Source organism: Mus musculus, chromosome 10 (assembly GCF_000001635.26).
Source record: "Mus musculus strain C57BL/6J chromosome 10, GRCm38.p6 C57BL/6J".
Lineage (NCBI taxonomy): Eukaryota > Metazoa > Chordata > Mammalia > Rodentia > Muridae > Mus > Mus musculus.
In genome coordinates this window covers 80869042-80894490 of record NC_000076.6, presented here as the reverse complement: position 1 = coordinate 80894490, position 25449 = coordinate 80869042, and the positions used below count along the sequence as shown (strand labels likewise).

The window sequence follows — 25449 nt, the reverse complement described above, 5'->3', positions numbered from 1 at the left end:
TTTTTCGGTACCGGGGATGGAGCCCAGGTAGGAATGGGGCAGGGGCATCCCTATGGCACCCACCTGGCAGGAGTCAACTCTGCCCTCCAGGAAGCCAGCACAGAGCATGCGGTCAGTGAGGGAGAAGTTGTACAGGGCTCCACACATCTTCTGCTCTATGATGCCCACGGACGCCTTCTGCAAGATGTCAGGCTTGGTGGCTGCCAGGAAAGAGGTCATCATGCAGGGCCAGCAGGCAGAGCCCACATGAATTTCTGACTTGTTTAAGACATGGTCTCACTGTGTAGCTCTGGCTGTCCTGGAACTCACCGAGATCCTCCTGCCTCTGCCTCTCTGATGCTGATAAAAGGTGTGTGCCCCCACACCTAGCTTTCACAGGAATTTCATTTCTCCTTGTGGGACTGGAGTGGAACCCAGGACCTTTGCACATACGAACCAAGTGCTCAGCACACCCCAATTCTTGCATTTTTTAAAGGGTTTCACTATGTAGCCCAGGCTGGCCTTAAATCTAGGATGCTCCTGCCTCTTTAGTGGTGTAGGCACCATTCCCATTTTGACAAAGTTGTCCATAAATGACTAGAATGTTACTGGCTAACCCCTTTGGGGTCACATGTCAGAGATCCTGAATATCAGATACTACATTACAATTCCTATCGGCAGCAAAATTATAGTTATGAAGTAGCAACAAAATAACTCTGTGGTTGGGGGTCCCCACAACATGAACTTTATTAAAGGGCTGTCACAGCATTAGGAAGGTTGAGAACCACTACACTAGGGCATAAAGATTTTCAGCTATATAGTCTAGATAACCTATTCAGCCATGTAAAAGAAAAGCCAGGGATAAGATATCCTGTTAGTGAATGGATGTGCAGGGCCTGTATGGCAATAAAGCCTGGTTTATACCCAGTCAGTGGGCTCCATGTGATCTCTGGCATAGCAAGAGGCTGGTGGCTCAGGTCTGTGAAACTAAAGGCTACTGGGTCAGCACAGACGTTTTTTGCAGCCGTGGACGTATGAATGTATGGCCCTTGTGCTGATAAAACTTTATTTATACACACACATAAGGGCCCATCTGTAGACCCTAGGAGACGTGGAGTGGCACTTAGGATTAGGCTGTCAGGTTGGCACAGAGGAATGAGTAGTTTAGGACCCAGCTGAGGGAAGCCAAGCCGCATCCCTCCCAGGCCAGGCCCTGGAGATAAAATAGTCATTCCCTCCCTGGGACCTGCTCACCATTTCCCTCCTGCATGTTGCCCCAGCCTGAGATCATACACTTCCGGCCGACTGGGAACTTGTGGATGGCCAGGGGCAGACAAACCGGTTGGATGTACTTGTTGAAGACCAATGGCTGGGCTAACTCCAGCAGGGCCACGTCAAAGTCCAGGATTCCTGGGTTGTAGCGGGGATGCAGGGCCACCCTTCGGAGCCCCAGTTTCACGGGGCTCCCGCCGACACCCAGCAGGGACACGGTGCCCAGGTGCGCCTGCACCTGCTCCACTTTGGTGCTGCAGAGACAGGACCTCAGGCACTCCCACCCGCACCCCCGGAAAAGGCCCTGCCGCAGAGTGCATGCACCCTTGGGACTTTGCTTTTGACACTCTGACCGAGACCCTAGCAACTTTTTCAATGTTGTAGGTCAGAATCCCCTTGCTGTCCAGCCAGCGCCAGAGCGCCAGGGCGCCAGAGCTAGAAGAGCCAGAGCCAGAGCTAGAGCCAGAGCCAGAGCCAGAGCTAGAGCCAGAGCTAGAGCCAGAGCTAGAGCCAGAGCCAGAGCCAGAGCTAGAGCCAGAGCCAGAGCTAGAGCTAGAGCCAGAGCTAGAGCCAGAGCTAGAGCTAGAGCCAGAGCTAGAGCCAGAGCTAGAGCCAGAGCCAGAGCCAGAGCTAGAGCCAGAGCTAGAGCCAGAGCTAGAGCCAGAGCCAGAGCTAGAGCCAGAGCTAGAGCCAGAGCCAGAGCGAGGAGCAGCCAGAGCCAGAGCGATTGTGGTTCTGGGCGACCCCCATTGTATGTGCATTCAGCGAACAATAAGTGCTTCCTGTTTATTGTCTTGCTTGGTTTGGTTTGTCAATTTTGAGCCCCGACTGACAGGAAAGCACCACACTAGCTAGTTGGTGCCTGCTGCATGCAGTGAGGGACTGCTATCAGGGCTCTTGGGAGGCCTTACTGGTTGAAACAGTGGGCGGCAGACAGCAGCCAGCGGTCACCCACCACGGTGGCTCCGCAGAAATGTCTGGGTCCTTCCTTCAGGCTGGCCTGCCAGGGCACCTCCCCAGACACGGCGCTGATCCCGCCCACAATCCGAGTGGGCTTGTCCATGGCGGGTCTGGCCCCACACTCTGCCAGGGGAGAGGAGAGAGGGGGTGGAGGGGGTCATCATCTACTCTGGGTTCACCCATTCTGGGCCTAGGGTAACCTACATACTGAGCAATTGGGATGTCACAGCCTGGGCAGGGTGTGGCAGGGCCCTTGCCTCAGGTACACCAGGCATCACAACTTACACAAAACCTCAAGAGATTCAAGGCTGATAAAACACAGAGGTGTGCAGGAGCAGGGATGGTGCCGGCAGGACTATGCTGGTCACAGCAGAGACTTGGTCACCCAGCTCCCACAGGCACATGGAACTTCCTGCTGACCCTGCGGTCACTCTAACTGTGCTGTCTTGTGCTGTCTCATTTCCCACGCACCTACATTATACTTTCAATGAAGCCAGCAGTGGTGGCCTTTAATCCCAGCCCCTGGGAGGCTGGGGCAGGAGGATCTCTGTGAGTTCAAAGCTAACTTGGTCTACATAATGAGCTGTGTTCCATCCAGGCCTCATAGTGAAAAAAAAATTGTTTTAAAAAATAAAATAAAAATTGGGGCTGGAGATATGGCTCAACAATTAAGAGCACTGCCTGCTCTTCCAGAGAACCCGGGTTCAATTCCCAGCACCCACATGGCAGCTCACAACCATCTGTAATTCCAAGATCCAACAGACACACATGAAGGCAGACACTAATGCACATAAAATATAAAATAAATATTTAAAAACTTAATAAAAATGTCCTCCCAAAGACCTGGAGAATGTCCAACCTGAAACAGATGTGTGTGCTCATGGCAAACATCAGTAATAAATTGCTAATCCCCTGTTGATTGCTTCATGGCAGATATCAATAAGCAGTTACCAATTTCCCACCAAATGTCAAGACAGATGCCAATAATAAACCTGCTGATCTCCCATCATGCTCTTTCATGGCAGACACCAATAATCAATCACCAACTTCTCAATGAGGAGTCAAGGCAGGCAGACACTGGCAATCAATCACCAATCCTCCACTTACAGACTTACAGATAGAGGCACTAACCATCAAACCCGATAAGCTGAGTTTAATTCCCTGAAAGCCAGTGGTGGAAGGAGAAAACCAATTCCTGCAAGTTGTCCTTGGGCATTTGCCCTCTCCCTCCATCTCCCCCCACCAGACGAAATCAGTAATCAGCTGTTAGTCTCCCACAGTGTTAAGGCAGACAGCAACAGTTAATCACAGCCAGGCCTGGTGGAACACGCCTTTAATCCCAGGCAAAAACAGGCAGATGTCTGTGAGTTCGAGGTCAGCCTGGTCTACACAAAGAGTTAAAGGACCACCGCTAGGGCTACAACGAGCCCAACATCCCCCTCTCCCAAACATATAGTCAATCACCAATTCCTCTAGGTCTTTCCAGACAGATATTGACAATTGATTACCAACCCCACACTGAGCATATAAGGATTTCATTTAGATGCCCCTCTTCAGCCAGTGTTGCATGGCAGGCATTAATAGTCAATAGAGTGCTTGCTGACTCCCTCAGGAGCCAATGAGACAGATGTGGATGAAGAATCTATTAGCAATCTCTTTTCCACCGAGTGCTTCGTGACAGACCTCAGTAATCGATCATTAGTCTCCTTGCCATTAGTGCTGAGGAGAGGCTGGCCTAATCTGACCCGTCCGGGAGGGGACACCTGCCCAAAATCCGCAATACCTTGTGGCTTGGCCGTAGTGCTGGGGTGCAGTGGCACAGGGCTGGGGGCAGCGGTGGGTTTGGCAAAGGTGTTGGGCGCCCAGCTCTCAGGGCTGGTAGGCCAGGGAGTGCTGGGGGTGGCGGGCGCTGGAGTCGCGGTGGGGACCACAGGCATGTCAGCAGCGCTGGTCACCTCCAAGATCCAATCCCGCAGCCTGGTGACTCGGGTGTAGACCCCTGGGCGCCGCGCTTCTGCGCAGCCGATTCCCCAGCTCACGATACCAGCCAGGAAGAACCTTCCTGAAGGCTCCTCGCAGACCAGGGGTCCCCCGGAGTCCCCCTGGAAAACAAAGGCACTCTCTCAGCTTGGGGGTGAGGCCTCTCCGAGGCAGAGACAACCCAGAGCCGGGGCTGAATCCTCTGTCCACGAGCGTTCATGGATTCTGTGGACAGAGGCAGACAGAGGTCGATAGAATGGCTCCCGGGTAGGAGCACAGCAAGAGCGAGGATAGCGAATGTGATGTCATTAGCACTCGTGCCAGGAGCCGCATACCTTTGTGTAATTATTTATTGAGATATTTATGTGGTGAATATTTAGTCTGTGTTTATTGTCAGTGCACCACTTTTGCGCCGGGTGCCCTCAGAGACCAGAAGGCATCGGATCCCCCAAAACTCTTAACCCCTGAGCCACCCCTCCTGCCCCAGCACTCGGGAGGCAGAGGCAAGAAGATCTCTGTGAGTTCAAGGCCAATCCGGTTTACTGAGAGATACAGTCTAGGGCAGCCAGGGCTACACAGAGAACTCTGTCTGGAAAAACCAATAAAACAAAATAAAACTATGCGGTGACTTCGTTTATAAAATGCAGTCAACTACAACGAGCTCAGTGCCGATACTTTTGGCTTGTTTTCCTTTTGAGACGGGGCCTCACACCCTTGAACTCCTGACTCTCCTGTTTCCACCTCCGGAGTGCTGGTTGGTTCCACTTAGCATGCATTTGCTTGTTCTCCAGAGGGAGGGGACAGAGGGTAACTGTTTCACCCTGGCAGCCCACCTGGCAGGAGTCTACCTTCCCGTCCAGGTAGCCGGCACACACCATCCTGTCGGTGAGCGAGTGGCCGTACAGGCTGGAACACAGGCTCTGGTCCAGCAATTCCACCGTGGCTTTCTGAAGGACCTCTGGCTTCACCACTGCCCACAGGGCAACAGAGAAAAGCAGGTGAGAGCGCCGGACCCCCAGCAGCCACTTTGAGCCAGGAGACTAAAAACCATCTCCTCTTCTGGTTCTCAGGATGCTGGGTCCACCTGACCCTCACCCCAACATCCACATCTACTTAGGCACTAACAGGCAGCAAGCCTTCACTCCTCATCTCTTCTCCCCATACATGCTAGACCGGATCAGCTTCTCTTGTCACCGCTCAGGCCCCAACCCTGACTTGCCGGGAGGGTGAACTCACTCTCCAGCCCAGCAGCTCAGCTCCAAATGAGACACTTTTGCCACCCGCTGCCTTGTGATTATAGGCTTTTATTGTTTTCTGAGACAGGGTCTCTTATAGCCCAGGCTGGCCTCGAACTCACTTTATAGCTAAAGATGACCTTGGATCCTCCTGATCTTCTGGTCTTAAATTTGGGGATGATAGTTGTATACCACCACCTTTAGCTTTACAGAATTTCTTATTTTTTCTTTACCGGAGGTATGGAACCCACTTGTTAGCTAAAAACTCCACCCTGGCCACGTCCCCCCAGCCCCTTACCTGGGGATTCTAGGCCAGGGCTCCATCATGACCACGCCCCTAGCCCTGTTTTTAGTTTTGGAGAACAGGTATTCCCAAGGTCCCTGGACTTATCCCCTGCCTCAGACCCCCAGATTATGAGCTCGGAGGGAGGAGGTCCCATTGCCTCAGGGCTAGAAGGTCTCAGGAGTGGGGGGGGGGGGGGGAGATGCACGCGGCGGGCTTACGGAAGTCCTCTTTCAGGTAACCCCAGCCCGAGATCAGACACTTCTTGCCCGGCGGGAAGACGTGCGTGGCCGCGGGGAGGCAGGCAGGCTGCACATAGCGTCCGAAGGGCAGCGGGCGCGCCAGCTCCAGCACCGCCACGTCGAAGTCCGCTGTGTCCGCATCATAGGCAGGATGCTTGGCTATGCGGAGCACGCGTGTGCGCACAGCGCTGGCCTCTGACCCGCTCAGGTGCACACTGCCCGCCTGGGCGGCCCACTGCGCAGGGTCCTGGAATCTGGGGAGGCCCGAGGGGGTGCGACTTAACGAGGAGCTCCGACGAGTCCATAACTTAAAACAGTAAAGGATGCGAACAGACTCTTGTGGTCAAGCCGGCCTGTCTGAGTTCAATTCCAGGGACACACATGGTGGAAGGAGAGATCTGCAAGTTGTCCTGCACACACACACACACACACACACACACACAAGCACACATATTATGGCACATACAGATGCTAAATAAAAGCTGAGCAGGGCTGGGCAGTGGTGGTGCACGCCTTTAATCCCAGTACTTGGGAAGCAGAGACAGGCAGATCTCTGAGTTCGAGGCCAGCCTGTTCTACAGAGTGAGTTCCAGGACAGCCAGGGCTACACAGAGGAACCCTGTCTCGAAAAACCAGAGAGAGAGAGAGAGAGAGAGAGAGAGAGAGAGAGAGAGAGAGAGAGAGAGAGAGAGAGAGAGAGAGAGATGCTAGGTTTGAGTCTCAGCACCCACATACAATATGGGTCACAACCATCTCCAGTTCCAGGGGACTCAAAGCCCACTTCCATTCTCTATAGGAGTCAGGCATGCATATGGTGCATCAACAGACATGCAAGCAAAACATTCATAGATGTAATTAAATAAACCAAGGGGAGAGGGGGAGAATAAAGAGTGGACTTTGGAAAAAGGAAGGAGGGGTTACAGGGAAACACAGGTGGGTTGTGCCGAGCAGCAGGGCTGGCAGCCACGGCCAGGTGGGACTCACTCGTTGAAGCAGTGGGCAGCAGACACCAGCCACCTGGCACCGATGATGGTGGCGCCACAGAAGTGTTCGTGATTCTCTCGAAGACTGACCTGCCAGGGGAACTCCCCGGGAGCCGCCTCCACTCCTCCCACGATCCTGCCAGCTGACCTCCAGGCAGGCTGCCAGCCGCAGTCTGCAAGACACAGGATCACCAGCCAAGACAGTGACCCAGGAGCAGTCGTCACTTATCTTTTGGCCCCAGGTTCAAGGCATTCCCCCACTTGTTATTTGGGGCTTGCCCAACCTTCTTGAAGTCCCACTCAGCCTCAGGGATCAGACATCCAAGATCACACACATTAGTCAGTGTCAGGTGTTCAGGCCAGGTGCCAGAGCCCCAAAATCGGGTGACCTATTTGTTTATTCTTTTTTTTTTTAAAGGTTTATTTATTATTATATGTAAGTACACTGTAGCTGTCTTCAGACACACCAGAAGAGGGAGTCAGATATTGTTACGGATGGTTGTGAGCCACCATGTGGTTGCTGGGATTTGAACTCTGGACCTTCGGAAGAACAGTCGGGTGCTCTTACCCACTGAGCCACCTCACCAGCCCCTGTTTATTCTTTTAAAACAGATTCTTATTCCAATCCAAGCTGGCCTGGAACTCATGATTTTCCTGCCTCAGCTCCTGAGCGCTTGCCTGACACTCCCACCTCACTAAACCCTGGGGGGCACTTTCTTGATTAGTAATGATTCCTAATGGAGGGCCAAGCCCACCATGAGTGGTGTCAACCCCTAGACTGGAGATCCTGGGCTGTAGTGAGACTGGGAGGAAGTGAGCCCAGCCTACTTCCATCCTTGGCTTGAGTTCCTGTCCTACCTTCTCACAAGGGACTGGGAGCTAAAATACAGGGCTTCCTCCTAAATAGCTCAAAGCAGGCCCCCCCCCTGCCCCTCCTCCTGTGCTGCCTCATTGTGCAGGCTGAGAATACTAGAAACATTGATTATCACAATATGTGATAAAATACCACGGTATTTTCTTCACTTTTTTTTTTGTGTGTGTGTGTGTGTGTTTTTGAGACAGGGTTTCTCTGTATAGCCCTGGCTGTCCTGGAACTCACTCTGTAGACCAGGCTGGCCTCGAACTCAGAAATCTGCCTGCCTCTGCCTCCCAAGTGCTGGGATTAAAGGCGTGTGCCACCACTGCCCGGCTTTTCTTCACGTCTTGATCTGAGCAATCCTGTTCCTGGCAACATCGAGCTCTAGGCTCCCACCCCTGCTTTCTCTGAGGAGTAACCCCCCTCTGCTCCCCCCCCCCAGGCAGCCTCACACACCTCCCTTTCCGCCTCCCAGCTTGTGAGCCACGTTCGCTGAGCGCCCAGGCCACACAGACACTGACCGCACTGAGCCTCATCAGACTCGTCGGAGCAGTCCACTCTGTCATCACACTCCGGGTTCTCTTTGCTCACGCACTGACCATTCTGACAGGAGAAGACATTCCCGGGGCAGTGGCCTGGGAACAGAGAACCAAGCTGAGGGCCCAGGATCTCTTCCTTGCAGAGGCAGCGACCTATGGCGGCCCTTTAGGTAACCGCACAGTGTAAGAATGTCTTCAAGCTCTTTGCTTCTCTCTGGAGACAAAGACGGGGCTAGACAACACGGACGTGTGTGAGACGTGAGTGACTGTGTGAGTGTGTACGTGTGTGAGAGCCAGGGTCTCTCTATGTAGTCTTGGATGGTCTGAAACCCACTTTACAGACTAGGCTGGCCTTGACTTCACAGACCTCCACCTGTGCCCGCCTCCCAGTTGTGGGGATTAAAGGTTTTGTTTTTACAATAGACTCCACGTTGCCTTCTGTGATGGCTGATCTTAATGGCCTACTTGGTGGGATCTGGAAACAGTATGAAGACAAGCCTCTGCTCGGCTGAGAGGACATCGGAGCTCCAGTGGTCACTTCTCTCTGCTTCCTGACTGAGGACCCTGCCTCCTGCTGCCACACCCTCCCCGATGTGATGGACATCAGAACTGTGGCCAAGATAAGCCCTCCCTCCCTTAAGTTCCCTGAATCAGGTGTCTTGTCACAGTAACAGAGGAGTGACAGAGAAAAACATAAAAATAAGCAGTGACTGGGAATGGAAGCGCACACCTTTAACCCCAGCCCTCAGGAGGCAGAGGTAGGTAGAGCTCTGAGTTTGAGGCCAGCCTAGGCTACATAGTGAGACCCTGACTTGGATAAACTACCCATTAGCACATCCTGCTGCGGCGCCCACGACTCCTGTGTTATTGTCCCAGGGAGGCCAGAGGCCCACAGGAGCTGCACCTATGTTTGCCAGAGAGGAGCTGAGGGGACATTCCAGGAAGCTGAGCTGAGGCCCAGGCCAGTCCTACCTGACTTTAAGTCCCTCTCAGTCACCGGACCTTCACACCTTCCTGAAGCAGAAGTGAGACAAAGCCAAGTGAGAGACGAGCAGTGGGTCGTGCCTGTCACTGAGGCTGAGGCAGGGGGATTGTGAACCTGAGGTCAGCCTGGGCAGCATGAGGAGGCCTCCCTCTCCCTACAAGGTCAACTGCATTGAGTGCTGGCTCTTCAGGACATCTGCTGCAGGCCATGGCAGAGCCACCAACACTTGAGCCCTGTCTTCAACTTGGCTGGTGAGAGGACAGAGCTTAAGAGCCACCTGAGGCTGGCAGCCACTGTCAAAGCAGGAACATGCTTGCCACCGAGGAATTTTATAGAAGATGGACTGAAACAGTGATCCGTGAGAAGTTACACACAGGAGTGGCTCACAGCCTCAGCAGGGCAGACTCAGATGGCTTAGGCAGAATTAATTAATTAATTAATTAATTAATATTTTTGAGACAGTTTCTCTGATCAGCCTGCTATACTAGGACTCACTCTGTAGACCAGGCTGACCTCGAATTCACAGAGATCTCCCTGCCTCTGTCTCCTGAGTAATGGGATTAAAGGTGTGTGCCACCACTACCCAGCTAGATATTTTAAAATTAATTTATGTGTGGGGGTGTTTTGCATGTGTGTGCATATCCAAGAGGGCATAGGATCCCCTGGAAGTGGAGCAACAGAGACTGAGGGCAGCGATGAGGATGTTGGGAACGGAGCCCAGGATATCTCCAAGAGCAGTCAGAGATCTAACCACCCGGAGCCCTCTCTAGCCCCAGGCTCCTTGAATTATATCACACTCTGCAGAGCAGGTCCAACCTAGAATGTGTGACTCGTTTAGTTCTGGTATTTTCTGATTTGTCTTTGGGACCACAGTGAACCCAGGATGTCTGGAACCATGGACAAAATAGTCCTTAAATGTATGAATAAGACATGTACCCCACAGAAGAGGGCGTGTGAGCCTGTGTATCTCCCTCCTGCCATCAGAGGTGAAGAGCTTTTAAAATTTGAAGCTCTATGCAATCTGAGCTACGCACCGCTCCCAACAGCCACCCACCTACCTGTCAGCTCGACTGACACGATGGTGCCATAGGCAGCCAGGGAAAGACCTTGTTCCTGCAGCCTTGCCTGGATTCCTTTCTGCAAGATGTCTGCTTCCTGCTTCAGGCTCAGGGGCTGGAGGGCTCGGAGCAGAAAGTGTAGCCGGAAATGTACAATCACAGTGGAATTGCCATCCCTACATGCAAGAGGGGAGGGTCTTGAGGGTGGAGGGCAAGCTCACAGCTGGGAATCTTCCAGATACTTCTGGAAGGTTCTAGAATTATCTATATGCTTCTGGCATCTCCACAATGTCTACCATAGCTGCTACACCCTCACAGAGGTCCCAGCTCACCTGTAACTAAGCACGGTGCAGCCTGCGCAGCTCGACTCTAACTCTGTTTTCTGGAAACTACTCACAAACTGCAACAGAAATGAGAGCAACGATGCTATAACCACAGAGAAACAAACAGGACCACAGCCAGAGATCAGGCAGGGAGGGCATTGTGAAGTTGGTCACGTGAAACACTCTTCTGTCAATAGATTAACAAACACGGTGCAATCGAGGCATGTAACGAAATGGAACTGAGCAGTGGAAAGGAATAAAGGAATGGAATATTACTCAGCTGTGGAAAAGAATATAAGAATATATGCTGCTTCCAAGCTATAACCACAGAGACTTTAAAATATATATATATTAATATTATTTATTTAACGTATGAGTGCTCTGCTGCATATACATCTGCTTCCTGAAGAGGGCATCAGATCCCCCTATAGATGGTTGTGAGCCACCATGTGGTTGCTAGGATTTGAACTCAGGACCACTGGAAGAACAGGCAGTGTTCTTAACTGCTGAGCCATCTCTCTAGCCCAACCACAGAGACTTAAAGCAACATCTCAAACAGGTCTGGGAGATGAAGGGTTGTTGGGAGAGTTGCACATTAACATGTGCACTAGTCAGAGCTACTGAGAGGTAGGAGCAGCTGCATGACCATAGAGATGGATAGATGGGGGATGGGGGAATAGGTGTGGGTGGGTGGATGGATGGGGAGATGGGTGGGTGGGTGGGTGGGTGGTGGATGGATAGATGGATGAGTGGGTGGATAAAAGAATGATCCACAACACATGATCCATTCCAACACTGAACCAGCATGCAGCTGTGAACAGGTGGGGTCTCTGACATGTCCCCAGCATGCAGGAACCTTGGGACATTGTGCTCAGTAAGAAACCAACACAGAATAGACTCCATGATAAAAATATCACGTCTGTTTAGTAGGTGGATGCAGAGCACAGCGTCTCCCCGTTCACCCCACAGACCGACCTCCCCTCCCCCAGAGTCTACCAAGCTGACCCTGCCTCCAGGCCCCAGCTGTACTTGCCAGTGTCTGCAGAGCATGCGTGAGTAGGCGGTAGAAGTCAGAGTTCTCCTGCTGCAAAGAACTGGTGAAACGGATCCCATGTAGCTCTGCTATGTGCTCCACGTGGGCGCCCTGTGCGGAGAAGAAGGCTGCGGACAAGACGGGTGCCTGGTGAGACAGCCCCACTGTGGGCTTGGGGCTCACCTGCCGAGCCTCCATACACACAGGACCTGACTCCCCAGGTGGAGCAGCATTGAGTCTCTGCTGAAGGCTGTCCTGAGGACTCCCAGAGACAGTATAAAGTGACATGGGCTGTCCCCAAAGTCAGCTTCCTTGACTTGAGTCAGTGACATCACAGGTCACAGTCCCTCAGGAGGTCTTACAGTGTCCCAACCTCCTTCCTAGGATGGGGCAGTGACTCCTGCAGAGGACAGAGTAAGCTGGCAGACACCAGAACCTTTGTACAATTTATCCAGAGGCCACATTCCAGGCTGGCATGCCTTCTTTGACAGTTTGTGACACATGTGAACGTCAGGTCATCAAATCGACTCCCCACCCCACCCCGGCCCCTCTCCCTCTCTCTCCATCATGTGTTTGAGCCAGGGTCTCTCATTGAACACAGCGGCTCACCAATTCAGCACCAATTCCACTAGGACCAGCCAGGGAACCTGAGGAGCCCCTGTGTCCTTGACTCTGAGATGACAAGCATCCATTACTGCACCTGGCTTTTTCTTGTGTGGGGATGGAGACCCTGGTGTCTGGCGAGGTAGTCCCTGTGTGGGGGCTGAGCCATCTCCCAGCCTCTCTTCTTTTCATTCTTTTGAAGCAGGTTTGCTCTGTAGGCTGTGGTGACTTGGATTTTACAACCGTCCCGCCCCAGCTGGCCCTGCCTGTGCCACCACTTCTCCTAAAGGGAGTTTCTGACTCTTCAGTTTCCTCCACTCAGGAAGCTGCCACACGGACACTGTGGTGTCAGGGTATTTAAGACCAACACGGCCGGGCAGTGATGGCGCACGCCTTTAATCCCAACACTTGGGAGGCAGAGGCAGGCGGATTTCTGAGTTCGAGGCCAAACTGGTCTACAGAGTGAGTTCCCGACAGCCAGGGTTACACAGAGAAACCCTGTCTCGGAAAACCAAAAAAAAAAAAAGAGCAACACGAGAGCCTTTTACCCTTAGCAAGTAAATTAGGGGGTGGAGAGACAGTTCAGGCATTTGGAGCCTGACTTGGTTCCAGCACCAATATAGCTCACAACCGCCTATAATAGCAGGTCCAGTGTGCCTTGCACCCTCTGCCGGCGGCCGTGGGTACTGCATGCATGCGCCGCACAGGCATACATGCAAGTAAAAAGCTCATACACAGAAATAAATTTTTTTAAAAAAAGATTTATTGGATAGAGGAGTGGGGGGGAGGGTGTGGGAGACTTTTGGGATAGCATTGGAAATGTAATTGAGGAAAATACGTAATAAAAAAAGATTTACTTATGTATTATGAATACAGCATTCTTCCTGCATTATAGAAGGTTTGAGCCATCATGTGGGGGCTAGGAATTGAACTCAAGACCTCTGAAAGTGCAGTGATCTTACCCTCTGAGCCATCTCTTAGCCCCAGAAATAAAATTTAAAAAACAAAATCTGCCAGACAGTGGTGGTACACGCCTTTAATCCCAGCCCCTAGGGGGCAGAGGTACACAGATCTCTGAGTTGGAGGCTAGCCTGATCTACAGAGCAAGTTTCAGGACAGTCAGAGCTACACAGAGAAACTGTCTCAAAAAAACAAAAAACAAAACAAAACAAAACAATAAAACCACCACCAACAACAACAACAAAAAACAAAATAACACAACAGAAGCAAACGGATAGTGTGTGGGTGCTGAGTCTTAGCCATCCGTCGGGATGGATTTGTGGATTCATGGGTAGAGGGATCATCCCAATGGGCTGTATCGCTCAGTGGGTAGAGCACTCCCTGCAGGCATTGGCCCTGGGTGGTGGCATGGTGGTGCACATCTCTAGTCCCAGCACTTCGGAGAATGAGACAGAGACCATGAGTTTAAAGTTATCCTTAGCAGTGAGAGTTTGAGGCTAGCACGGGCTACGTCAGACCCTTCTCTTTCTCAAAAACCAGGAAAATCCCTCAAAAATGATCGCAAAGGTTTGTGTGCCACTTGGACTGACAGGAAACCCTCAAAGGGGTAGAGCACGAGGGGAGATGAGAATGCTACTGCACGTGACAGGCACAGCCACTAGGGGGCAGCATTCAGCCACATCAGACTGCAGTAACCTAGCCCGTCCAGAAAAGCTTAATACATATTAGTACAGTTGGGGACTGTAGGACAATTATCAATGTATTCTGTTATCTTTTATCAATACAGGGTTTCTCTGTGCAGCTCTGGCTGTCCTAGACTTTATCTGTAGACCAGGTTGGCCTCAAACTCACAGAGATCAAAGGGTGTATGCCACAACTGCCTGGCCAATTAAATTTTTTCCACACAAGTTCCCCAGTTTGTACCCATTATCACTGTATCACCATGCTAACAGGCATGAGCCCAGCCTCTCCTAAGCCACACCCCTGTAGTCCTGCCTGACCCTCCTGCTGCCTTAAGCTGTCAAAACTGACATATCTGTTCCCTCCCCATTCGACCACAGGACTGCCCGCCCACCCGCTCCTTCTTGTCATTGCAAACACTTCCTGCATACCCAGCATATTCTTGGACCCCAGAGCCTGTCCTTGCCACTGCTGGATCTGGCTGGAAGGTCAGCCCTTTGACACTTGGGATGTCCTTTTGCATCCGAGGACCCAGGCCTTCTTCCTGCCACTTACCTGAAAGGACTCCCAGGGTCACGATGGCCATGCTGATGCCCACCACTGCGATGACAGCCGTTCGACAAGGGCCAGGGTCTGGAGCAGATACAGAGACAGCCTTTGTCACCTCTGGCACAAGTTGTAAGTCTGGTGCAGTGGGCTCCATGGCTCGGCAAAGGTAAGCTCCAGCTAGACACCTGCAAGAGAAAAAGAACAAAAAATGGACAAAGGATTTATCTGACATTCAGCCACACTTGGCCCTGGACTCCTGATCAACTGACTCCACTTCCAGAGTGCAGGGGTGACAGGCATGCACCCAGCATTCCCTGACACCCATGTGGACCCAAGTGCACCCTTTGCTAATCCTGGTATCCCAAGGCTGAGGCCAAGCCAATTTGTCCCATCCTTAAGGAGACTTGATCTGCCTGAAATGGCCACTCAGACCCTTGTGACCGCCATGCACAGCAGAGGGGACAGGTCAGTGGCCCCACTATGACATCACTTAAGCTACAGAGATTCTGGGTGAGACGCAACCATATCCCCAAATCATCACTGAAGTGAGAGACAGGAGCCATGCTGCAGCTCTGACCAGTGAGCTCTCGGCCTCGGGCTGCAGGGGAGACCTCCGTGACAGTCCACATACACACAGATGTACACACAGATGCACACACAGGCGACCACACACATGCAAACACACCCACACACATTCATGCACACATATGCATACACACATGCGCACACATACATATACGTGCACATACACACATGCATGCACACATGTGGATATGTGTGTGCATAACACATATACACATGCACATGTGTGTGTGCACACAGGCATGCACACACGAGCACACACGCATTACTGTGCTCACACACACCCCTTGCTCATCCCTTCCCTGAGGACTTGCTCTTAGTGAGTGCTAAGCATGCCATGCCATTCAGCCCTTCCCACAGTAATTACTGCAGAGCTGCCTTGCCCACAGACACAGAGCCCTGAAAAGGGGCTGATGCAACTCTGTGAACCTCGGGAGACCTGAGCTGGGGAGACCAGGCTACCAAGAACTGCTTCACCAGAACCAAGCATGGTAGCACACACCTGTCATCCCAGCATCCAGGAAGCTGAGGCAGGGGGATTTCTATGAGTTCCAGGCAAGGCTGGACTGCCAAGTGAGACATTGTAGCCAAAAATGGGGAGGAGGTAGATGCAGGCCATGGAACACAGACTACTTCCTGGTCAGCTCTGATCCTCAACAGGGGACCAGGATCCTGGCTTTGGGAGACCAAGTCTACCCTGACACTTGGTCTGTAAGTAGGGTTTGTTGGGGGTAAACATGGCATACGTTCAGCACTTCTGTGCATTGGTGACACAGGGGCTGTCTAGCAGTGTCCTCTCAATGGAGGCACTTCCTCCTGAGGGAAGGCTCCCTGAGACTCACAGACTTCCTGAAACTCCCATGATTCATAATGGTAGGGAGAGGGGACTAAGTCAGGCATCAGGAAACCCCAAACTGCCTCTAAGTCACCCACACTCAGTGAACTCACAGGTTGCCTGAGCTCAGTCTATAGGATCAGTTCTGTGGTCTGAGGTCGGTGCCCTGTCTTCAGTGAAGTGGTGGCTGCACACATCTCCCCAGGAAACACTGAGTGAGCAGGTCGGGCACTGAAGGAGCTATGAGTATAAAATGGTAGCTTTCTCTGCCTGATGTGGAACACCAGCTAAGTTCTGAGCCTACAGCTGCTGCAAGGAACAAGGGATCCTCACAGAGCAGCGAGCAAAACGCCACTGAACAATGTGCGTGGACACCATATCTAAAGGTTGTTATAGAGCTGGGAGGTGGTGGCCCACACCACAGAGGCAGGCGGATCTCTGAGTTTGAGGCCAGCCTGGTCCTCTGGATGACAGAGAAACTCAGTCACAAAACAAACAAACAAAACAGGTGTTATTAGGGATGGACTGCAGAGACGGCTCAGCAGTTAGAACACTGGCTGCTCTTGCAGCTGCCCTGGTTCAGTTCCTGGCACCAACAACGACCTGTGACTCCAGTTCCAAGGGATCTGATGCCCTCCTTGGGCATCAGGCACACACATGGCACACAGGCATGTATGCAGGCAAAACACTCATACACATAAAAAAATAAATCTTAAAAATTAAAAAATAAATAAATAAATTGAAAAATTAAGACCAAGCCTAGAAAGGCTCAGTGGGTGAGGGAGCCTGGTGGCCTGAGTTTGACCCCTGAGACCCAAATGGCAGGAGATCCAGCTTCCATAAGTTGGCCTCTGACCACACAGCCTCAGTGGGACACTTCCCCATAAATACATACAAGTAAGTAAATATAGAACCAAAGAAAATAAAAATGTCAAAGCCAGGCATGGCGCCACACATCCTTAATCCTAGCACTTCAGAGGCAGAGGCAGGAGGATTGGAAGTTCTAAGTCATCCTCAGCTAGAAATTAAATTTGAAGCTAGCCTGGGCTACATGAGACCCTATCCCAAAATACAAAGCAATTTTAGAAAGGAAGGAAGGGAGAAAAGAAGGGAGGGAAGAAGGGAAGGGAGAGAGAGAGGGAGGGGGCCAGGGCCAGACTCCCAGGCACCAGAGGCTGAACACCAGAGGTGGTACAGAAGGTGACCTGAGGTCCAGGAGCCATGCAGCCTGCAGTCACCCCGCTGTGGGACACACCTAGCTTGTTTCCATCCAGAAAAACCCTGTGCTCACAGTGCCAGGAGCGCTATCGCTATCGATGGCCAAGCAAGGGAGGTCAGAGTACTGAGAGCCAGAGCAGCCACCCACCCAAGGTGACCCTGGGCCTCAGGCTCTCAGTGAAGCCCCGACAGACACATGGCTGCTCTGGCCAATGTTGGCTGGGGCTTCTCAGAGGGCATGGAAATGGAGTCCCAGAAGATGGGAGGCCTGGCACAGAGGGAGCCAGGACCCCACCACCACCACCACCACCTCTCTCTGAACCTAGAAGTCAGAAGCCTGTGCCAGCCTCTCCCCTTGTGGGCCCTTGAATGGTATTTTGCAGGAATCTGGGGTCGAGGGGACAACCATGACCTCTGAATCTGACTGTGCCCCAGTCCCCAGAGTCCAAGATTATGTCATCTCATGGCCCTGGGCTGATGACTCTGAGGAGGGAGCCACCCTGGTCCCTCAGGGTCTCTCTTTCACCACGACATCCCCAGAATGAGGCAGGAGAATGGAGCTGCCTTGGAAGAGGGAGGAGGGGCCCAGAGCCAAGGCCTGGGAGCTGGGAGTTTGGTGCCTCCCTGAGGCTGAGAGGGAACAGCCCCGCCCCCACTGGGAATGGAGCAGAGAAGGGTCTGGTTCAACTTGGAGGTTTTTTATTTTTTGTTCTTTGTTTGTTTGTTTGTTTGTTTTGCAGACAGTAGGTGTGTAGCCTAAAGCAGTCTGGAGTTTGTGCTTCCCCTGCCTCAGTCTCTGGACTTCAGTGAGCACAGGTGTAATCTACCACACTTGGCATAAAGTGGCTTTTGTTGTTGAGACAGGGTTTCTCTGCGACGCCCTTGATTGTCTTTAGAACTCGATCTGTAGACCAGACTGGCCTCAAACTCAGGGATCCACCTGCCTCTGCCTCCAGAGTGCTGGGATTAAAGGTGTGCGCCAAGCTCCCACCAGGCTGAGGGATCCTAGTTTTAAAAACCAAAGTGAAGGGGTGGGAGACAGGAGTCAAGTATTATTTAACATAAGCGAGTGCTCTGTCTGCTGTACACCTGCCTACCAGAAGAGGGCATCAGATCCCACTGCAGACAGTCATGAACCAAGTGTGTATTGCTTGGAATTGAACTCAAGACCTCTGGAAGAGCAGCCAGTGCTCTAATCGCTGAGCCATCCCTCCAGCCCTCCCCTTCCCCCCACCCCCCACGATGGCTGTTCTGGCAAAGAACTTTCTTTAGTTTTTGTGCATCCAAGTTAGGCAGCTTACGGCTGCCAGTGACTCCCACACTCCAAGGCCCAACATCTGCTGTGGTCTCCACAGGCACAACCCTCCCCATCCCCAAAATAGATACTCGACTTTTTATAACAAAATAAGGCATCGAGCAACTGAAGAAAACACTTAAGGTCAACCCCCGGCCTCCACACACATGAGTACCAGTGCCTGGACACACATGTTATACACACACAGAGTTGAAGGTAGAGAGACATGGTGGCCACATCTGTCATCTCAACACTTGGGAGACAAAGGCAGGAGGATTACTGTGAGTCAAGTGCAGGCTGACTTAGTTAAATGAGGCCTTGCCTTAAAACATAAGCAGATATTGGGGTCAGACAGAAAGCTCAGGAGAAAAATGTTGTCTGACAACCAGGACTCCATCCCTAGGAGATGGCCAAGTACCCAGAGCTTCCCTTGACCTGCACACATGCTTACGGACATACATGTACACATAACATAAGTGGATTTGACAGAGCCGAGGGCCACCAACACCCCCCTGCCTATGGCCAGAATGTCACTTTGTGTCTCTGGTCCCTTGGAGACAGTTCTTCTCTGACAAGTGGATATTTAGACTTCAGAGATCAGTGCCAGAGAGAAGGTTCTGGAAGATTCTCCAAGCTGATAATCTCAGGCGACAAAAACAATTCCTAGAATGGGTTTTTAGTCTCATTGCTTTCTGGGGACTGGAGGTGGCAGCAAATGAGGCACAGAGTGGGCAGGAAGATAGCCGATTGATAGAAATGAAGAAGGACGACGCCATTACCTTTCAGAGGTAACCTTGAGCCAGAGTGTCCCTGGCTCAGGTTAACAAAGCCCCAGAAGGGCTAAAGTATGGGCTGCTTGAGAGAGATGTGGGAACATCCCAGACACACTGACCCACAAATCAGGAGCTGAGGGAATCTGCTCTCTGACAGTCCAAAACTGGCCACAAAAAGCTTCGAGAAGGTTCCTCTCTGAGGTCTAGACCACAGCTAATTAGAGCTAAGTTTTTTTGGTTTTGTTTTGTTTTTTAAAGATTCTTATTTATTTTGTGTATGTGAATATACCATCACTGTCTTCAGACACACCAGAAGAGGGTGTCAGGTCTCATTACCGGTGGTTGTGAGCCACCATGTGGTTGCTGGGAAATGAACTCAGGACCTTGGGAAGAGCAGTCAGTGTTCTTAACCTCTGAGCCATCTCTCCAGCCCTAACCAGAGCTAAGTTACAAGTAGTTGGATTGGTATCTGAGCAGTGACACATTCCACTATATCCCAGCATCCTCTGGGAAGCAGAAGAGGCCCAGGAGACTGAGGCACGAGTCTCATGAGTTTGAGAACAGCAGGACTGTATAAAACTCATGGCTCACAGTACCATGCTAGCCTAGCACACAAGAAGGCCTAGGTTTCATTCCCAGCACCGCACAAACCATGGGATGGCACACACCTGTCTTCCCAGCACTTGGAAGTCAGAGAGGCTATGGCTAAATGAATGGTCATCCTCAGCCAGCCACAGGAGGCCAGCCTGGGCTCATGTCTGAGCTGTCACTTCATCGAGGGACAGCAAGGCGGCACGCTATTCATCGACAGGATCATCCGAGTCATTCCAGCCTGAACCTCTGAGCCAGGACAGCTGCTTGAACTTTTCTTCATCTAACTGTATCTGTTACCGGGGCTCAGAAGTGAATTGGGGCTTCCTCAGATGCGTGAAGCTGGAGGGCTGTGGGCAGTGTGGTGCCGGTGAACTCGGCATGCACAGCGACTTGTGTTTCCAGCCTCTTGGGCATTCCAGGGGAGTCTCAGTTTCTGGCCAGCTTGTGCTCCACACCACCCTCACCATTGGCAGTGTCAGCTCTGCATAGAGTAGAGCAAGTGCCAGGCAAGTAGCCCGAGACGAGATAGAAGGTAGTAACTTAGTCACTAAGACATCAGATGCTCCTAGGAGTGAGAGCCACCAAGCAGTCACCCCAGCACTCCAGTGTCCTAACGCTGCAGTCTGCGGGGCCTGGCAGTTGTGGAAGTCTGGCCTAATTCATGCTCCAGGTCCCTCATTGGGGGATTCTAGGCAGGTTCTTTGCACACACTTTGTGCCCTGTTTTAAATTTTTACTTTGAGCTAAAACTCACACTAGCCCAGGTGGGCCTTGAACGCCCAGTTCCTCTCCTCCTGAGCTCCTTGAGCGGCTGGGTGACAAGCCAGGCCACCAGCACTCCCATTCTGCCCCATCCTTTCTCCTCAGCTCCCCCACCCCCACCCGTCCCATCCTGGCTCCAATCATGAAGTAAATCACTCAGCAAGTGTAAAAGAAACTCAGTAAGCTCGCTCCTTTTCTATCTCTCTTTTTGTCTCTGCCGGTTTTTGTTAGCCTTACAAGGGAAGAGATGTTTGGAAGAAAACCATTGATGTGACCTCTGGAGTTCTGTCAGGACTACAATGTGCCAGGAAGAAAGAGAAGCCAATGATGGCGTGGGAGACACAGGCAGCTGAGAAACACGGTGGGGTGGGGTGGGGGGAGGCTGTGTCAAAGCTAGAGACTCAGAAATGGAAGACAGCTCAGGGAATGTGCTCACAAGGGGTCTAAACACACCGGGGACTCGATGACTGTCACCCCTATGTCCGCTCTATCTGTCTCCCTGTCCCTATGTGTCTCTGTATCTCTCTATGCCTTATTGTCTCTATTTTTGTCTGTCTGTATGTCTATCTATCCCTATCTGTCTTGATGTCTCTCTGTATCTCTATGTATATGTATGTTTCTCTCTCTCTCTCTCTCTCTCTCTCTCTCTCTCTCTCTCTCTCTCTCTCTCTCTCTCTCTGTCCCCCTCCCTACACTAACAGTCACAGCAGCCCTACCTGGCCTCAGAATCATAGTGTTGGACACCAGAGTCCCCTGCTCTGGCTCCTGAGAGGAACAAGTGGGTCAGACGTAGACGAAACCCGGTAGCCCGGAGTACTTCCCGTCATTGGAAAGTGCACACAAGCCCCTCCCCCTGCCCCCACCCCCAGCACCCAGCAAATTTCCATGCTATGGCTGGAGACACAAGGGTGTCCTCCGTGCGTCACCACACTAGGACATGTAGCCCTATATCCTGTGCTCAGCTCAGTGGGGACACTAAGGGAGACCAGGAATGCTGCCTTTCTCCAGCCTTGACACAATCACACTTCACCACCATTCCATCACACACAGCCACTAGAGACCCACACGACTGTGCCCTGCTATCCCTGACCACAGATGCACAACACAGCCAGTCTGAGCCACAGGACAGGGCAGCAAGGGCAGGCTCCAGCTCGGGTGGCGTGTGGCACGTGGAGAGCACAAGGAGGTGACCAGCACCTATCAAACACCTGGCCCGAGTCCTCTCAGCCGCTCTCCCTTGGAGTCCGGCAAGGCCAGGTCAGCCATGAGCACAGATAGAGGTGAGTCCAGCCACCCAGGGCCGGAGAGAGAACACAGCCTTTGTCAGGACTCACCCATGGGTGCCACTAGTGAGTTCTGAGCAGATACAGTGTAAACCACTGACCCCAAACGGCCACTGTCCATGTACAGTCCCATTACACATTAAAAAAAAAAAAAACGCATGAGAGCCCCTTCTGAGGGCACATAGGACCCCCTTAATGTCACACCCTGTGACCATAACCTCCTTGAATGCCCCTGACCCTTCCCAAACACACACACTGGCCCTCTACTCTCTTGAGACAAGAACTCACTGTCACCCAGGCTGGCCTGAAACTCAGAGATCTTCCTGCCTCTGCCTCCAGAGTGCCGGGATTAAAGGCGTGCGCTGCTACATCCAGTCCCCCATTGACTGGAAGGTCTTGGTTTCCCCCGAACCCACTGGGAAGCCTCTGAGACACCTAGTAATTAACTATTGTAGGGGAAGAGATTGGAAAACTGACGTGGGGATGGGGAAGGTTTGGGTGGGCAGGGTCCCCTATTCTCTACTGAGCCATATCTGTACACCCCAACTGAGACACCTGTTCTCATCCATTTACTCAGCCCTGGCTGTTCCCACTCTGCCCCAGGGGCAGCTCCCAGGATACCCGAGCCTTCCAGCCCTTCACTTAGTCTGAATCCCCGACAGTGCACCCGCACACCCCAGAGTTTTGTGAACTGCATACTCCGTCTTCCCAAGGGAAATTTGAGCCCAGAGGGGATCCCCGGCTCACCAAGTTCCAGCCTTCCAGCAGAGCAGAGCTTCACAGAGCTTCAGGGACACCGGGGAGCCAGAGCTGAGCTGTGCCTGGAGGGAGGGGCGGGGCTTCCCACAGGTAGGAGTAACCTGGGCTGGGTACCACCCTCTCAAGTGGCCACACACCCCAAACCACCTTGTCTTGAGGTCAGGGACCTGCCCCATTAACTGGAGCCAGGGTTGGGGTGGCAGTGGGCGGTGTCCACACCTGTAGAGAGGGAACCTGGGATCAAGTCGGGGTCTGCCCACCACGGTGGATCCCTGATGAGCTGGGTGGGCTGCCTGGGCTTCACATAAGGGCGATTCTGCTGGCAGCTGAGGCAGGAGGAGGTGAAACAGGACAAAGCCAGAGGATTCCAGGGTCCTCTTTAGGTAAAAGGATTGAGCTCTGTGTGTGTGTGTGTGTGTGTGTGTGTGTGTGTGTGTGTGTGTGTGTGTGTCAACAACCACAGTGGGCCAGAGGTATCTAATTCCCCTAGAGTTGGGGCTACATGCAGTTGTGAGCTTACCAACATGGGTGCTGGGAACTGAACTCAGGTCCTCTGCAAGAGCAGCAAGACACTCAACCCTGAGCTGTGTCTCCACCTCTCCACCCATCTATCTCTGGTCTGTTTGCTCTGGGATTCCCTTCCAGGCTGGAATTACAGGAGGGCAGCCATGTCCACCCAGCTTTGGCACCGGGCCTGGGATGTGAACTCTGCTCTTTGGACTGATGATGTGCATGCACTTTCACCATTGAGCGTCTCCCCCCTCCCCGCCCCCCCCCCCCCCCCCCCCCCGTCCAGGGCTATTTCCTACACCGATTGGTGGAAGCGTGTTTCTGCCTTCTTATTTGGGGAGAATGTCTGCAAGCCATGAGGAGCCATGGACAGGACTGGAGCAGGGGCATTCCTGAAGCCTCACCTGGGTGGTGTCCTCTGGCCTATGCTTCACTTGACCCCCCAGCTAAGCCCCTGCCTCAAATACTGCACTCATGTCACCTGCTGCCTGCAGAGGTCCAGCTGTGCGCACAGGGAAAGGCTTATGATGAACCCATGGCATGGGAGCTGAGTTGTGCCAGGCAGAACCCTCCAGAGACCCCCATCATATCCAAGGCTATGATCTGCAGGGAGGTGTCAGCTCAGTTCACAGGGACATGATGCCACCTTGATACTTCCATCCTCACTCTAGACCCCGATGCCCTGGACTTCTTAGAGCCCACTAGACCCTGCCAGTAGGAGCAAACCCCCCATGTCCTGCTCCCCTCAAGGCTGCAGACCCCATCCCTCTCTAGCTGGGGTCCACCCAGCCTTTAAAGACACCTCCTGGGTCCCTTAAATGACTCTAATGACCACCTCCTCCAGGCAGCTTGCCCTAACAGCAGCCTCTCCATTTAGATCGAGACCTCCCATGTGGGGGTCGTCTCCTCCTGTGTGGGGGTCAAGTTCCCCTCGAACCCCCTGTGTGGGTCAAGTCTCCAGACCTGGGTCTCATTCTAATTCACCAGACTCTGAGCCACCTGGGACAGAGGTGGTTCCCCGGATACCTCTGCAGTCCTGGAGGAGTGTCTGAGGCACAGGTGCTCCCTAGGGGAGGGGTGAGTAGGGATAGATAGATGCTTGAGTGGACTCATAAATGAGTGGGTGAGTAGATGGATGGATGGGTGAGTCCACAGTGAAATGGGATCACAGAGTCACAGATTGGGCAGGGAGGGGCTATTGTGAAGTTGGTCATGTGCAAACACTCTTTTTTTTTCGAGACAGGGTTTCTCTGTGTAGCTCTGGCTGTCCTGGAACTTACTTTGTAGACCAGGCTAGCCTCAAACTCAGAAATCTGCCTGCCTCTGCCTCACGAGTGCTGGGAGTAAAGGCGTGCAGCACCACACCCAGGTATAAATAAAAATCTTTAAAACAAAACAAAATTAAACAACAAAACCCCAGCCAAGTTTAAGTTTGGGGCTTGGGACATGAGGCTCATAGCTGGACCCACGGCGCCCATGGCTGGTGTAGGGGTGGTTGGGTCTCAGCGGAGTTTGAGAGGTTGAGCTGGGCTTCATTGGGTCAAGTGTTCTCCCCCAAGCTCACAGCCCTGGCTTCTATGGCCAGTACCGAACAGGTGGATATGGTAACACACAGCTGCTATCCCAGCACCAAGTTGTGGAGAACAGGGTGTCAGGTAGTCAGCCCCAGCTACATAACTCTGCCTCAAAAACAAGACAGACAGGCAGTGATGATGCACGCCTTTAGTCCCAGCACTCAAGAGACAGAGGTGGGTGGATCTCACTGAGTGGAAGGCTAGCCTGGTCTACAGAGTGAGTTCTAGGATGGCTAGGGCTACACAGAGAAACTATGTCTTGAAAAGCCAAGAAAAGAAAAGAAAAGAAAAGAAAAGAAAAGAAAAGAAAAGAAAAGAAAAGAAAAGAAAAGAAAAGAAAAGAAAGGGAGGGGAGGGAATTTGTCCTGTGTGTGGGAGCCTGTGCGTAGGTGTGTGTGCAGGATGCAGGTCCTCCAGGGTTGAGGGTGGCTACATGCCATAGGGAGTTATGGCCATTAGGAGCCACTAACACTGGTGCTGGGGCCCAATGAGGGCGCTCAGGAAGAGCAGGAACTTCTAATTGCAGTCCCTAGGCCTGTGTCCTTCTTTTGCTTTGTTTTGCCTTTTTTTTTTTTTTTTTTTTTGGAGACAGGGTCTCTGGGTGTAGCCCTGGCTGTCCTGGAACTCAATCTGTAGACCAGGCTGGACTTAATTCAGAGATCCACCTGCCTCTGCCTCCTGTGTGCTGGGGTTAGAGGAGTGCCACCACTTTTTCCTTTTTTCCTATTTGAAAACAGGGTTTTAT

General features: G+C 52.3%; 1 protein-coding gene across 5 annotated transcripts in view; it reads right to left on the bottom strand.

Annotated features, from left to right (window-relative positions):
• Tmprss9 (transmembrane protease, serine 9) overlaps positions 1–23374 on the bottom strand; it is a 28379-nt gene extending 5005 nt beyond the window's left edge. For 2 of the 5 annotated variants that reach the window (XM_006513842.2, XM_006513845.2), the window contains exons 1-14: positions 22609–23374; positions 14528–14706; positions 11729–11856; positions 10705–10772; positions 10373–10548; positions 9302–9343; positions 8312–8425; positions 6936–7107; positions 5931–6205; positions 5025–5161; positions 3995–4313; positions 2163–2334; positions 1234–1505; positions 64–200 (exon numbers count right to left, since the gene is read on the bottom strand). In XM_006513842.2, coding sequence (XP_006513905.2) covers positions 64–200; positions 1234–1505; positions 2163–2334; positions 3995–4313; positions 5025–5161; positions 5931–6205; positions 6936–7107; positions 8312–8425; positions 9302–9343; positions 10373–10548; positions 10705–10772; positions 11729–11856; positions 14528–14706; positions 22609–23228 — 2811 coding nt within the window. In that variant the 5' untranslated portion in view covers positions 23229–23374. Of the gene's footprint in view, positions 1–63; positions 201–1233; positions 1506–2162; positions 2335–3994; positions 4314–5024; positions 5162–5930; positions 6206–6935; positions 7108–8246; positions 8426–9301; positions 9344–10372; positions 10549–10704; positions 10773–11728; positions 11857–14527; positions 14707–22608 lie in introns of those variants that run through there. The other 3 variants (XM_006513843.2, XM_006513844.2, NM_001081688.2) reach the window with 3 other exon arrangements.
• Between the last annotated feature and the right edge of the window lie 2075 nt (positions 23375–25449).